The sequence below is a fragment of the Pleurodeles waltl genome, chromosome 3_1 (genome assembly GCF_031143425.1).
Source record: "Pleurodeles waltl isolate 20211129_DDA chromosome 3_1, aPleWal1.hap1.20221129, whole genome shotgun sequence".
Lineage (NCBI taxonomy): Eukaryota > Metazoa > Chordata > Amphibia > Caudata > Salamandridae > Pleurodeles > Pleurodeles waltl.
In genome coordinates this window covers 833,709,023-833,725,270 of record NC_090440.1, presented here as the reverse complement: position 1 = coordinate 833,725,270, position 16,248 = coordinate 833,709,023, and the positions used below count along the sequence as shown (strand labels likewise).

General features: G+C 44.2%; 1 protein-coding gene across 3 annotated transcripts in view; it reads left to right on the top strand.

The window, feature by feature from the left end:
• The window catches only part of ABCC8 (ATP binding cassette subfamily C member 8), an 848,693-nt gene that overhangs the window by 458,786 nt on the left and 373,659 nt on the right, over positions 1-16,248 (top strand). For all 3 annotated transcript variants that reach the window (XM_069223742.1, XM_069223743.1, XM_069223745.1), the window contains one exon: positions 1,822-1,920. In XM_069223742.1, coding sequence (XP_069079843.1) covers positions 1,822-1,920 — 99 coding nt within the window. The remainder of the gene's footprint in view (positions 1-1,821; positions 1,921-16,248) is intronic.

Genomic DNA, 16,248 nt, shown 5'->3' with positions numbered 1-16,248 from the left:
TACACAGCAGCATGCACAACCAAATTAGCTCCATTTCAGACTAGCAACCACCAGAATGGTGCATTATGGGCAATGTAGTCCAGTAGGCAGCTGATAGGCAACAGTTTATTAGGAAGCATACAACAGATGTTAGATACTGACAGTGTGTTCCCTATGTCCCACAGGTCTCCCACAAGACATCCCCACCAGCCAGTCCGTCCAGGGTGCAGAGGTCAGCCAACAGGCAGCACAAGACTCAGGAGCAGCCACCACAGGGCCCAGCACCACCCGACCACAGTCCCCTCCAGCTGCACCATTGGACATTGGGGAGATTGACCCAGCACCCGGTCCCAGCCACAGTGCCAGCCAACAGGACCCTGATGCTCCACCGCGTCGCAGACGACGTGTCCATGTCCCTGCAGTGTCCCAGGGAGATGTATGGGACTCTTCCATGTCCGCTGCCGAGGCAGCTCTCATCAGAGGTCAGCGCTTGCAAACAAGGCAGATGAGAGTCATATCAGGGGCCATGCAGCGTATGGAGAGGAATTTCACCACAGGGCTGGCACAGGTGCACACAGACTTCCAAAGCCTGAACAATCATGTTGGTGACCTTGCACTCTCCATCCGGCAACTAGTAACTGAACTTGTTTCAGAGAGAGAGAGTGCAAGGCGCCGTGAGAGCCAACTCATACACCGTTTGGACCGCATGGCTGCCTCAATCGTCCGCCTGGCTGTCAATACAACAGTGCTGTCACGCCGGACAGTCAGTTTGCAAGTAGACTTGGGCCACTTTGCAGGGGATGTGGCTCGTGGACTGGGACGGATAAGCCACGCTGTGGACATGATGGAGGCAAGACAGGTGGCTAGGGGCACGGCAGACACACCTCAAGATAGTGAGGAAGGCTCCACCGTCAGTAGTGCATCTGCCACGTACACAAGGGTATTGAGGAGTGGCAGTGCACATCAGGGATCTGCTGACACTCCAGGCACTAGCCATGCTGGGCGTCCCAGGCGTAGGAGTTGAGCTATGCACTTGCGGACAATTGAGGCACATGAGGTGAATGTGTCCTCATTGCAGGTGGACATTTACGGCCCCTGACCAACAGTTGAATTCTTTAGTTATTAGGTTTACTTAATAAAAGTTCTTGTTTGTTCCACTTCACACCTGGGCTTTTTGTGTGTGACATTTGTGTGTGTGGAGACAGGCCTTCCAAAGTATTGGTTTGCAATGTGGTCCCGTCTCTGTCTGCCTTGATTTGCAATGCTTCTATCCCCATGATGGCGATGTGGTAGCTCTTGCTCGTCATCCTCCGAATCTGGGTCTTCTGGGGTGAGATGTAGCCCACGTCTGGTGGCAATATTGTGCAGTATAGCGCATGCGCCAACTATCTTGAATGCTGTTATTGGGGCATACTGAAGCGCACCTCCACTTCTGTGAAGGCATCAGAATCTTGCCTTCAACAGTCCAAAGGTCCTCTCTATAACATTTCGGGTCCTCCTATGTGCACTGTTGTATTGCCTCTCAGTCTCATTGCTGGGTGTTAAGTACGGGGTAAGTATTCATGGTCGTAGCGCAAATGCACTGTCACCTGTTTGGCAAAAATGGACAATGTTAGCAGGGCATGGATGGTGCTTGAGACTTGCACAATCTAAAGTTTGTGTTGAGGATAGGAACGGTAAATTAGTTTTATAAACTGAAAATAAATCTATCGTAGCAATTTAGAATTCTTGATATTATCATCAATATGGAATAATAGTTGTTTCATGTTAACATCCGCGCATTTGGTCAAAGTGAGCAGAAATACACATCATAATGTACTTAACAATTTTCTTTATTTCTAGAAAACGACCATCTGTGGCGTATGCTTCCCAGAAGCCATGGCTGTTGAATGCTACTGTGGAGGAGAACATTACCTTTGAGAGTCCATTTAACAAACAAAAGTAAGGATTTTGGAAATGAAAAGTGGTGCACAATTGTTTAATCACAATAATATTTTAAAAGGCATGTTGTATATGACAATATGCAGATAGTTTGCACTTCAAGATAATATACTACATCGAATTTTCATAACGTTGCTGCAAAGTATAAATTGTTTAAAGTGGTGTTTTTCAGATTCGTATTCAAAAGGTCTTGTTAAGCCTACAATGCCAACTATCGATGTAAACTCGGCAAAATTGCTGTTCGTGTTCTGTAGGTGCAATCGTTTAGATCCTAACTTGGTTGTTCTTGACAAGTGCTACACACATCCTGACTTTGGGAAAACAGGGGCTGAGTGGCCTAGAGGGTAACTATGCAGTGCCTGATGGGATGGTCTGGTAGGGCACTGTGTGGACCAGCTTTTTGTCGGTCACTTTTATGGTCCGCTGACAAGTTTTTACTGTTGATTTCCCTTGACATTGAAACAAACATATCCTGCAGCATTCTCAAATCCATTCAGTCTCCTATACCTTGGAAAACACTGATGTAGCGTGTCTTTACAATTTGAAAACTGCCCAAATTTACCAACACGGGCTACTTTTTTAGCGATCAAATTCATTAATAGCTGCCACTTTTACTTTGGTGCCCGGTTCTGTTTTTGTCCCACATCCACCCAGAGGGCAGCGAAACTGGTATTGCAAGCCTGACATAAAGTTGCCCTTGCCTCTCGCAACATAACGCAAGGGCAACCAAACACTAAAGTCAGATTCACCAAGGGATGTAAGGCCACCTTGCTAAATCTGGAGTAATGAAAGGCACCGCAGCCTGGGAAGGCATTCCATGGGTGGAGCATGGGTGTTTCCAGCCATCCACCCATGGATTTTGGCACATTGCTAGATTCACCATGCGTGGTAGACCATGGGAATGCATTAAATGTTGTGCCTTCCCAAAGGAGGTGTAACAAGGAGAAATATGTTTATTTCTCCTTGTGTTTTCCCCTAAATGTGCTGCATTCCCTCACACATATAAAAAGGAGAAAGCCTCAGAGGATTCCTAAATATGGCACATTCCTGCCCTTTTACCCAGCCAGTGCAGCAAGGTCTCTTGCTGCATTGTGTTGCATTAAAGTTCGATAAACCTGGCCCTGAGTTTTTCATCTCAGAACAGGGAAGACAAGTAGGTTTCTCATCCAGAAAAACATCATTTGCATGTCATCCTTTCTCTGAATTGTGAAACTTGGGAGTAGGAAGCTGAGCTTCTAAAAGTTACTGATGCAATACCTGCACTTTTGGTAATTCTTCAGTATCATGCAAACTGTGTAATAAATGAAGCAATAGGGCTTGAAAATAGTTTTACAATATGGTACATAATTTTATGACATTTAGGGCCTTATTACGCATGTGGCCTGGTGGCCCAAGGACCGCCAGACTTATGGTGGAGGTCAGACTGCTGCACTCCGTGTGGTCTGACCATCATATTATGACCCTGCGGTCAGACCTCCAAGGGCCTGCTGTTACTGCCGGGAACATGGTTCCCGATGGGCTGACGGCAGTCAAACTTGTGGTCAGCCATGGTGGTGGTAAACTCAGCGCCTCCATGCTGATCATGAATCCTGTTTCCACCAGCCTTTCCATGGCAGGGACCCTGTCATGCCCATGGGCAGTTCATGGGCCCTCCTGCCCAGCACCCTCAGAATGCGCACTGTCTCCCCTTAAGGGAGTCGAGCCCAATAACATATCATTGTTCCTGTCTGGCTGACTAGATGGAACATCGTAGTACGATAGTGTAGCTGGTCAGCCAGGTGAGAACATCGTAATGTGGCGGGGTTGAGGCAGCCAGGTTAACAACTGCCTCATCCCCACAAGTTTGGCGATGGACTTGTCTGACCGCCAAACTTGTAATGAGCTGCTTAATGTGACAGCCATTGCTACACAAGTTCCACTCAACTTGCAATACATGAAAGTATCATTAAAATGACACACACTGTATCATATTTAGGGGCTGATTTATGAAAAGTTAGCACCACCTTTGTGTAATTTTTTGACACAATAGTGGTGTAAACTTACTAAATATATATGAAGTTTGCGCCGCTTTCACGTCAAAACATGATGCAAAGGCAGCGCTAACTTTTCATAAATCAGGCCCTTAATATTTAACAAATATTCTAAGTAATATTCTTATTGCTGGAAACCTAAGAATTGGTAGTAGAAATTATTCATTCACGAAAAGGTAAATGTAAGCAAAGACCAATGGATTTAAAATCTCAATCCAGTTCCATAGCTTTTTTGTTTTACTCTTTCTTAGATAATCAGTTATTTAAAAGATTATGAATGAAATCATGACTTTATGATAAAACATCACATAAATACAAAGGAACATTAGTAAATCAAAATACTATTTATTAACAAGTGAATAATTCATTGTTTAGATAAATAAGCATGGCTTTTACATTTCATTTTCCTCTTTGCTTTCAAATGACTATATTAAAATAAAGTTCAATAAGTTTATGAAGAACACAATTCTCACCACAATATGACTACATTAACCTCCTAGCTTAAGTGATGATTACAGCTTTCAGGAACAGGCAGAGTTGCAAAATAAAATATTTTTTTTCACCACAGTTGTTTTCAATGTTTTAAGTGGTTATCAATAATACTAATTTGTGTGATTTCTACCTGCTCTCAATTTGTGGGCAGAAAGAGTTGTAAAAGTAATGAATGAGCCTGCAAAACTATACATTCATGAAATGTCGACAATATTCTGAATTATGCAAGATGTTAAAAATGTAGATCACTCATGGTTTTTCCAGATAAACTATTTGATAAAATTAAATGAATGAAGATGGGAAACATAGATGTAGGTGGCCATGTTCTCATCTGTAATTGCCATGATGGCTGATATACAAAAGTAATGTATTGTTATATGTCATACTCTTATGGTCAAAGGATATATAGTTTTTGTTAGTTGTCCAGTGCCCAACACAATCAACCGAACTGCAACTTAACCTGATTTTTCAGTGTTTACCAACCAAGAATCAGTTCCCAATATAAAATCTTATGAGTGAAAAATAAATATAAAGTAAATATATACATTTCTTAAATGTGCTCAAGCATCTGACTTTAGGAGCAATGGTTATTCGTGTTCTGAATTTGGGCTTGCCCATAATATAATGTGATTGAAAGCGCGTTTTTGAAAAATTTTCATTCTTGCACACTTGTTTTTGTTTGGAAATCAAAACTGGAAGGACATTCAGTAGATAACAAGAAATGTTCTGCTAATATGCGTTACCACACCTCTCCCTTTGAAAAAGGTACCCCACTAGTGTGGATAGACAAATTACTTGTGACAGGGAATGCCTTAAAATACTATGTGCAAATATCAATAATTTTTCTTTGAATTTCAATCTTTCTGAGGGTGTGGGTAGCTGCGGCAGGGTCTGCCAGCACCCAGGGACATGTATGAACACCAGGAATTTATGAAGATTAGACACCTGGGGAAGTCCAGTGTTGTGTGGCTTTTGTGTATTCCACACCTTTTGTTACCTTGTGTGTGTTCTGCAAACATCAACGTTTGGATAGAGTAATGGATTTTCCTCATGTTTCTGAGTGGGTATGATTTGGACTCTATGGCGAATGACAAAAATTCTTCTACTTTTTGTTTCTTCTCTTCTCCCTCAAAATGTGGTGCCTCACTTGTGTGGGTGGACCTATCATTCAGGAAAAAAAGACATCAAACAGCAAGATATAGATAAAAAGATTTTTCCTTAAAATGTCAATCTTTCTGGGGATATGGTGAGCTGAAGTATTGGGGTCCTGGATAGGCTAACACCCATAGAAACCTAGGAGCCCAGACATTTCCAAAAACTAGATTCCCTGGAGGGTCCAGTGTGGCATGTCCTGGTTGGATCATCTCTCATCCAGATTGCCCTACAAAGGTAAAACTTTGGTTAACTGCCAAGAAATTTATCAGGTTTCTGTAAGTGAACATTCCAGAATCTGTGGGACTGACAAATGCCTACCACCCATCATTACCGTGTTTTCCACGATAAAAATGGTTTTCCAATTGTGTGAATGTGTAGCTCACTCACAACAAGAAAATCCTCAAAATGCAATATAGAAACACCAAGATTTTTCAATTTCATTTCAATCATTCTGACTATTTGGGTATCTCCAGATGTTGGGCTCAGGAACAGCAGATACCCAGGCAATCCTATTAAGCCCAGATGTTTCTGAAATCAAGACACCTGGTAGTCCAGCAAGGTGTGGTTTGATACATGCTGTTCCTTTATCATACCTTGGATGCCCTACATGCATCAAACCTTGGATAAAATCTTGTAATTCTCTCATGATTCTCTAAGGAAATGTTCCAGAAGACAAAGGTCCTATCACACAATGTTCCCACACTTCTCAAATCACACTGTTACTCTACAATATTTGTGAAAAAATGTGATATTCTTGAAATTATGTAAAATACGTGGCATAATTAAACTTTTGTCCAGGCCTCGTGACTTGCATGAATCCCACTACTTTTCATGACCCAGAATGCTTTTCAAATGTCAAAAAATTGTTAAAATATCAGAATTAGATCATGTTTTTGTGAAGGAAATTTCAAGAAAATGTGGAGATTCGCAAAAGTCCTACCACCTAGCATTCCCACACTTTTCCCAATAAAAAGTATCCCATTTGGCTGGATGGATTTATTGTGCACAATCAGAAAGGGCCCAAAATGCAATGTAGAAACATCAAGATTTTTCAATTGAATTTTGTACAAAATCGGGCTATCAGTTTGGGAGAATGTGAGCCCTTCTCATGTAATAAATTAAATTCTTTTTAAGTACTACACACAAGTTCAATAATTAAACAAAAGCTCAACCCCTGATAGCTGTGGCACAGAGTTAACAGGCTTCTTTTAAGAAAAAAATGTGTTTAAAGTATTTAGCAGTACTAAAACAAAGAAAAAGTCAAAACAGCACACATCTCACAACAAAGTTCTTGAAATAGAGAAAATGGAATAGGAACAGTGATGTTAAATAACTAAGGGGCTGATTAACGGGTTTGGCAGTCGGAAAAACCTGACCACCAAACTCGCGATGAGGAGACCGCCACGTCGCTGGCAGTCTCCCCTCCCGTCCCATTACAAGTTTACTACTAGGTTGACCAGCAGAAAACAAGGTTTCCGACGGTCAGCCCAGTGGAAAACGTGCAGCGGCAATGGACTCGGATCCACATGGAGCCGAGTCCAATGCCGTTGCACAGGAGGCCTTCCTAGCACCCTCAAAATGCATGGTGCCTGCACAGCAGATGTGCGTATTCAAATGGTGCTGGGGAGGTGGGGGCATGCACGTGTTCTCTGCTAGCCTTTTCATGGCATTTGAGCCCCCATGAAAAGGCTGACGGAGAACATGGTTGTAATCATTAATGGGGCAGCGCCGCCATGGCTAATTACAACCACGACTGATGTCAACCCATCGGGATCAAAGATATTGGCGGAGAAGGCAGTCTTTTGGCAGTCTGAACACCAGGGTCATAATGTGGTGGTCAGACCGCCATAGCCATGGCGGTCCAACTGCCACCACGAGTCTGGCGGTCTTGTGACCGCCAGACTCATAAGAGGGCCCCAAAGTCTAATAGGAGGAACCAGAGATACAACTGTTTAAAGTTTTCAAAGGAAAACAAAACAAAGAGCTAATCACAAGTCACTCTTTGCAGTTGATGGAGACCTAGGCATGGTTTCAGGGCCACAGCAATAGAATGGAGGTCGGATACCTCAAGCGGGCCATATCTGACAATACTTTTACCTCTTGACACTTGAATGGAAGTCAAAATCTTTCAGCAGGGAAAGGCTGCAGGATGTATCTTGTGTAGTCCTCTTGAAGTCAGAAAAGCAGTGGACCAAGTCCCACTGAATCCATTGATTTTGTTGGGCAAAATGTACGTTTCTTGTCAAATAGATACTTTCTGTTGTATACTTCTTTATTGCTAGGTCCCTCTGAAGCTCTGGAGGCCTTAGAAGTCACAAAATGTTCTAAGTCCCATCTTTTTGGACTTTCTGCAGTAGCTCCCACTTACCACTTGTAAGGCTAGCATGACCTAAGGGACAGCCTTTGGGGGCCAGGACTCCCTCCAGCAGAGTCCAGTAACAGGGTCTAGTCCAGGTCTGTTAGCAACTGGTCACTTTGGCCAAAAATGCCTCTTGCAACTTGTTGTGTCCCTGTAGCCGAACAGGAAGTTAGCCAACTGACCCTTGTTCTCCACTTCTCAGTCTGTCCTGAGCAAAAGTGGAAGCAAGTTAACATCTTCAGGTCTCCCTAGAGGTCACAGAGAACAGGTCCAGTCTTCAGTTCTTCTGCAGGTACAGATGTGTTCTGATGAGCTGTCTGCGAGGTTCCACTTTTGTAGATATCACTAACCAATGGGCCAGGGAGACTCCTAGATACCCCTTTACCAATGAGAAAAAAGTTCCCATGGGTAATCCTTCCCAGTTTTAATGCACATCCTGTTTCAGTTACAAGAAACCGTCCGAAGGTGCACCATTCTGAGTAAAATCTGACATGTCTGAATATTTCTGCCCTTGAAGGCTGCTGTTGCGCCATCCAAGAGAATGTTTAGGGAAATGAGCCGTCCCTGCCTCCCTAAGTATACCAAACTGTTTATAGGATCAGATGTTCATCCCACTGTGCTAGTGTCAAGTTGGCAACAGATGGCCCAGGAAACCAATACTTCTCTTCCCTAGGTCTCCCTTTACACTTAAATACAAATAAGCAAGCCTTACCTTGGTCCCTTTCAAGTTAATGAAGTTCCTCAACACTCCTTAACTGCCCCTCTTGAGCTAATAGGAGTCACATGCCTCACACCCAGGTCTCCCAGCCAAAAGGTCCAACCATGTGATTCTTAACCTTTTGACTTATGACTTCTATGGACCTCCTGTCCCACAACTTGAAGAAGGGTGCCTTGACTTAAGCAATTTCTATGATTTGAATTTCAAAACAATACACAAATATACAGAAACAAGTATAATCAAGCAAACTAATTATGAAATATTTAATTTAATTCACGGAAATAAAATGTAAAAAATAAAACCTTTAATGAAGAGGTTGGAGCTTTACAGAATTCGGTTTCATTTCTAACAGATGGAGCAATATTTGTGCTCTCTCTTTGTTGGTGAACACCAGTGCTTCAACTGAGGCCACCAATCATCCATACTAGATTTGGTTTGCTGAACTTAAGTTGCTCCCACAAATCAAGCTAAAAATTCCAAATTAATTTTGGGCCTTGGAAATCAACTTTATTCACATTGACAGCAGGTTTTCAAATTTTAAATTTTACACACTGCTTTTTTGTTTATATTCACCTTATTTCTTTGCTAACATTATTTAATTTTCAAAGCTAAAGCAAACCCACTGAATGGGTGGCCCAAACACCTAAAGAGTCAACAGACTCCAAATTAAGAAGCTCTGACCAAAGGCAATGTTTCTGCTCGGGGAGCAGTTTTCACAACTCATTAAGGCGGGGCACACTGATAGGGGCTTCCTGTTGGTAGGCTAATACTATTTAGCCTAATGAAGTTTCAGGCAGATAACAATCTACATTTTTAGAAGACAATTTTCCTACATATTTATTAAAAATCTGACTTCACCAGTGAATTGGAATTTTACTAAGAATTAAGAACACCGGTCAAATTATTCCACTAGCTTGCTCCAAACTAAAGACAGATTTTATTCTGAACTTTAGTTTTTCTCATAAGACAGCCTCAGCCCTTTCAAAGTCAAGGGGCCAGTCAATGTATGTAAATCCAACAATGAATACTTGGATGTACCATTTTTTAAATACTAGGCACCCTACCTTGTGGGCTACCTTGGGTTGACTTGCAAATGTGACTTGCAAAGGAAAAGTGTTCCCTCACACCACAATGCACTTGCGGAAATACCCACACTGTAATCTTGCCAGTGCAAATTGTGCACGTGCATGATCCTTTTTGTAGAGGGGTTACTCAGGCATCTGTTCCCCTTCTATAATACTGAACTGTCTAGGAGCACAAGGCGTGTTGAAACACCTGTTGCCCCCCGGAAGATTTTTCATTTTTCAACCACTCATATCTGGTGCGCTTTCTGGCCTCTCCATTTGGAAGGGCAGAAACACTGTCTGGAATTGAGGGGTGGAAGGAGCTGACTGATGACTAACTGGAACAGCCCGAACCCCATTCCTTAAAAAAAAATATATATATATATATATATATGCATATATATATATACTCCTGGTATCTAGCCTGCTTTCTGGCACCTCAGGGAGAACAGATTGGTGATACATTCTCCACTCTCCCCCCAATGTGGAAGAAATACTCTCTGGGGATTCAGGGTGGATGGTGCCCCAGCAGTCAAGGGTGGTGGCGCTAAAAAGGACCAGAGGGATATACAGCCTTCAGTGGTAGTATGTGAATTACACATTTTCTGCATTTTGAAGATTTTGAGGAGTTAAAGAGGATTAGATCCCTTTATATTATGTTGAAAGCTGGCCGGTGAATCAAAATACTCCCTTTGCAGACCACAGCCACTGGTATAGACCTACAAAGAGACCATCTCATGGTTGCTAGCTCACTGCTCCTCTGGCATGCTCTACATCTTAACCCTTCTCCCCTTCTCCATTAATTCAGCTCACAGTTGGCCAGAAGATACCAGCTTTTCTATCACAATCTAGTCACTGTGTCACCATTGTCTGATCCCTTCCACCTCCTTCAATTAAGCAGGCTCTGATAAGATAGCCTTACTCGGAAACCTCAGGACAACGGCTCATACAGATTATGCAAAGTTTCGCGAGACACCTGGTATTTACATGAACAATTCAAAATCCATTGTGTTCCCTGTGAATGGTTATACGGCGCCTGCAGACTGGGCACTGGGCTTGAGTTCAATGGGACATGGTTTTAAATAGGTTCACTGACACAATATTGAAACCCTAACTATCATGACACAAAAATATTGACACAAAAATATCAAACCCAAAAATATTGTTATCCTATACCTATAACTAAAACGACAAACATATAAAAAAAAATGATTTACATTAATATCTGTTAGACTTGGCCTCCTTGGTGTGGTCTCCACTAACTTTTTGCCTCTGTTTCCCAGGTTGTTGTTGTGTGCGGGACTCTGTTTTTGCTCTTTTTGTAACTCTGGGCACTTTACCATGCTACTGAGTGCTAAAGTGTAAGTACTCCTATGTAAAATGTATGTGTAATTGGATTTCCATGATTGGCATATTTGATGTACTGGTAAGACCCAAGTCCAGTGCACTAGAGGTGCCCAGGGTCTGTAAATCAAATGCTACTATTGGTCCTGTAGCACTGGTGGTGCCACCCACATTAGTAGCCCTGTAAACATGGCCCAGACCTGCCACTGCAGTGTCTGAGTGTGCAGTTTTAAACCTGCCAGTTTGACTTGGCAAGGGTCCCCACTTGCCAGGCCTAAACCTTCCCTTTTCTTACATGTAAGACATCCCTAAGGTAGGCCCTAGGTAGCCCCATGGGCAGGGTGCAGTGTATGTTAAAGGTGGGACATGTTTAATATGTCCTGAAAGTGAAATACTGCCAAATGTGTTGTTCGCTGTTGCAAGGCCTATCTCTCTCATAGGTTAACATGGGCTACCTTTAAATATGAATAAAGTATAGATTCCTTTTGGGACCAGATGGACATGTGGAGCTTGGGGTCTCTGAACTCACAATTTAAAAATACATCTTTTAGTAAAGTTGATTTTGAGATTGTGTGTTTGAAAGTGCCACTTTTAGAAAGTGGGTATTTTCTTTCATAAACCATTCTGTGACTCTGCCTGTTTGTGGATTGCCAGTATAGGTCAGTTTGATAGTTGTACTGTTTGCACCTCTCCCTAGACAGTGACAAAAAGGGAGCTCAGGTATAGCCTGCATAGCCTGATGAGCCATCTGTGCTAGGAGGGAGCGGAGGAGTGGTCACTTACAGATGAAAGGGCTGTGCCTGCCCTCACACAATGCAGTCTCCAACCCCCTGGTGTGTGTCTGGGGCCTGGCCTCGCCTGGGCAAGGCAGGATCTCACAAACAAGAGAGACTTTCCTTTGAAGTAGGCCTACTTCAAAGGCCAAAATGGGTATGAGAAGGGCACCCAAAACCACAGACTTTAGAACACTTCTGGAAATCAAGAGGAACCTCTGCCTGGAGAAGAGCTGAGGAAGAAGAGGTGCCCTGCCTGTGACTGTGCTTTGTGGAGCTATCCTGCAGTTGCTGCTTCTGCCAGGGAAAGGGGGCAAAGACTGGACTTTGTGTGCCTTCCAACTTGTGAAGATCTCCAAGGGCTTGATTTAGAGCTTGCCTCCTGTTGTTTGACGTCTCAGGGACAGCAAAGACTTCTCTCTGTCAGTACCTAGAGTCTCTGGAGAGACTCCTACTCTGCCCTGTGGCGCCCATCAGTTCCTGGGACCCTGAAAGGAGAACCTGGCAGCCTAAGAGGAAGAAATCCACACACAGAATGCCATGCGGGGAAAAGATCAACGCAACTCCGATCTGCGGCTGAAAAATCGACGCTCGCCTGCAATGCGACTGAAGAATCGACAAACGGAGAAACGCCACGCAACATCACTGACGGAGGCTGGTGAGATCGCAACCCACGCTGCGTAGTTTTCAGATCATCGTGCAGCTGGATTTCTGACCCACGTACCGCTGGGCATGTAAAAACAACGCAAGGCCTGCCCGTACCTGAGAGTGCTGACTGGATCGATGCATCGCTCTCCTGATGAGAGAATAAACGACGCTCCCCGAGCCAACGAAAGGAGAAAGTTCACAAGGTCTCGCTCGTGAGTGAAATCGACACATCGCAAGCCCTTTTGATGCACACTCGCCCGTGCAGGCTATTTTGACGCACCTAAGGTACATTTTCACACTAACAGTGTTAGTGTGTGTTTAAAACTACATGAAGACTCTTTTTAATTGATAACTTGACTTGTGTATTGTGGATTTTTGTTGTTTTGGTCATGTTTTGTTTAGATAAATATTTTCTATTTTTCTAAACCTGTGTTGTGTCATTTTGTAGTGTGTTCATTAAGTCACTGTGTGTGTTGGCACAAATACTTTACACTTAGCACTCTGAAGTTAAGCCTACTGCTCGTGCCAAGCTACACAGTGTTAGTGTGTGTTTAAAACTACATGAAGACTCTTTTTAATTGATAACTTGACTTGTGTATTGTGGATTTTTGTTGTTTTGGTCATGTTTTGTTTAGATAAATATTTTCTATTTTTCTAAACCTGTGTTGTGTCATTTTGTAGTGTGTTCATTAAGTTACTGTGTGTGTTGGCACAAATACTTTACACCTAGCACTCTGAAGTTAAGCCTACTGCTCGTGCCAAGCTACCAAGGGGGCAAGCAGGAGTTAGCTGAGGGTGATTCTCTTTTATCCTGACTAGAGTGAGGGTCTTTGCTTGGACAGGGGGTAACCTGACTGCCAACCAAAGACCCCATTTCTAACAGTAGTGTTAGCAACGTCACAAAAACCATGGCGGTAGGCCCTACCGGTAGGCGGCTCCCCAACACTCACCAGATGCTCCCACACCCCCTCCATCCAAACTCCCCCCACCCCCTCCGATCCTCACACCTCCCCACCCCCCATAGATGCACACACCCGCAGACACCCACCACACATACACCCAATCACTCACACTGGCATACACGCATTCATACAAGCATTCATACACGTATACTTCCAGGCAATGCTAGCACACATTCTTACACAAAATCACACTGAGATGCAAACACGCACTCACTTCACCATACTTACACGCATTCACTCATATGCATACAACCATGCAAACAACACAAAACACACAAACGCATTCACTCACACACTCACAAATTCATGCACACAACCAGACACATACACACACACAACACCCCCACCCCCTCCCCTGTCGGAAGCCCAACTTACCTTTGTTGAGGAGGTCTTTTGTCAGGGAAGGGGTGCTGCTACCGCAAGCAGCACTCTGCCAGCAGAACACCACCAGGCCGTATCACAGGTCATGATACGGCTAGCACGTTCTACTGCCGTGGCGGTGCTGGTGGTAGCAGCACCAGCTTACCACCGTCCGCCAGTATGATCACTGCAGGATTTCCACCCTTCTTGTGGCAGACATCAGAGAGTGATCATAATATGGTAGACGGATGGTAGCCACAGTGACAGTATGTTGGCAGCCATCACCACGGCGGTAGGAGGTTTTTACTGCCATTGTTATAATGAGGGCCTATATCTCATTTTGATATAGTATATACTGAGCCAGATTCCTACTGTAAAGTTGTTTTTTAGATTTAAAGTTTGAAAATGCCACTTTTTAGAAAGTAACCATTCTGTGCATCAGCCTGGCTGCAAAATACACATCTGGGTTGGACTGACAGTTGGACTGTTTGTGAATTCACTCTAGACAGTCACACAAAGGGAACTGAGGTGTGTCCTGCATATCCTGATGAGTCTTCCTGGGTGGGAGGAGCTGACACCTGCACTTGAAAGGGCTGTGTCTGCCTTCTCACAATACAGTCTTCAACCCCTCAGCATGTGCCTGGCACAGGGCAAGGAAGAGGCAGAGTCTTGTGCACTACAAAGACTTTCCTTTGACGTTTGCCTACTTCAAAGGCAGAAATGAGTATAAGTATTGGACTGCTGACCCCACAACTTTAGAATACTTCTGGATCAAGAGGAACCTCTGCCAAGAAGTATAGCTTGATGCTTGAGGAGGACCTTCCACTCTGCCTGTTGCTTTGCTGTGCTGGCCTGCTGCTGCTGCTTCTGCCTTAAGAGGGAAAGGACTGGACTTTGCTTTCTGAAATCCTGCTTGTGAAGTTTCTCTCAGGACTGAGCTTGCCTCCTATTCTGAAGTCTCAGAGCCATCAAAGACTTAGACCCTCATTTTGTACCTGGCGGGATAGCCCACCGCCAACCATGCTGACGGTCAACAGAAGACCGCCAGTCACCGCCAGATAATGACACCTGGAGCCTCACCGCGATTAATGGTGGTGAGGGCCGCCAGGTGCCATGCTGGCGGTCGGTGGCAGGGGTGGATGCTGCTCCACCCTCACCCCCACATCAGACCAGACACCACTACGCCTATAATGATGCAGTCATAGGCGTAGCGATGTATGGAGACACAGCGATGCTGGCGGAGCAGCATCCTAATAGCCCGTTCCCTGCCGGAGCAGTACCACGGAACAGGTAAGTGCTCCTTGAGAGGGAAGGGGGGAGGGGGTGTGGAGGTGTGTGTTAAGTGAGTGAGTGTGTGCATGGGCGTGTGTGTTTGTGAAGGGGGATGTGTGTCTGCGTGTATGAATGCGTGTGTGTATGTCGGTATATGGGTGCATGTGTATGTGGGGGTTGGGGGGACCTGAACGGTGGTGAGGTGTGTGGGGGATGGTTAAGGGGTTTTGGAGGGTCAACAGGGAGATTGGAGGGTTGGAGGGAGGAGGAATAGGGGTCGATTTACAGGGTTCGGGGGGTTGTGGGTGGGTCTAGGGGTTTATAGGGGTGGGTGGTGGGTCTAGCAAGGGGGGCCTGGCATGTCACATACAGGTGAAAGGAATGAGAATTCATGTCACCTCTATGCTTTCCACCAGGGATTACCTGGCGGGGTGTCCCACCAGAAAATCCCTGGTGGAAATGGGAACATTATCCCACTGCCGGTCTGGCCTCCACTGCCGGGTCGAAAGTGCCTACTGTCAGCCCGGCAGTCAAATCTGGCCTGGCGGTGGTAGTAGTGAACTGGCAGCCAGCTCAGCATGGATTCATCGCTGCTGTGGGTCCAAATTTTCCACTCATTGTCCATGGGCATCAAAATCTTCAACATCACTGCATGAACCCGAGGCTGCTTGTCCGAAAATAGACACTTCCCTTTACTGCGAGAAAAGAATTGATGCATCACCTACCTGGCAGCGAAAGAATCGTCAAATGGTCTCACTTGCAAGTAAGGAATTGAGGCACTGCTTGCTTTTCCGATACACGGTTGCCCCTGCAGGCTTTTATTTTTGATGCATACCAGGTAGTTTGTGCTAAAACAACGCATCTATTGATTCTTATGGATTCAGACTCTTTTTACTTTAAAATTTGATATCTTTTCTTGTGTATGTTGGAATTTTTAGTTTTGGTCTTATTTGATTTAGATTAAAATTAGGTATTTTTCTAAACTAGTATGGAGTCCTTTTGTGGTGTTTTCACTTTTGTTACTGTGTGTGTTGGTACAAATACTTTACACATTGCCTCTGAGACAATCCTGACTGCTTGTGCCAAGCTATCAAGGTGGTGAGAAGGGGTTATTTTAGGAGTGTAACTCCCTTACCCTCACTAGAGTGAGA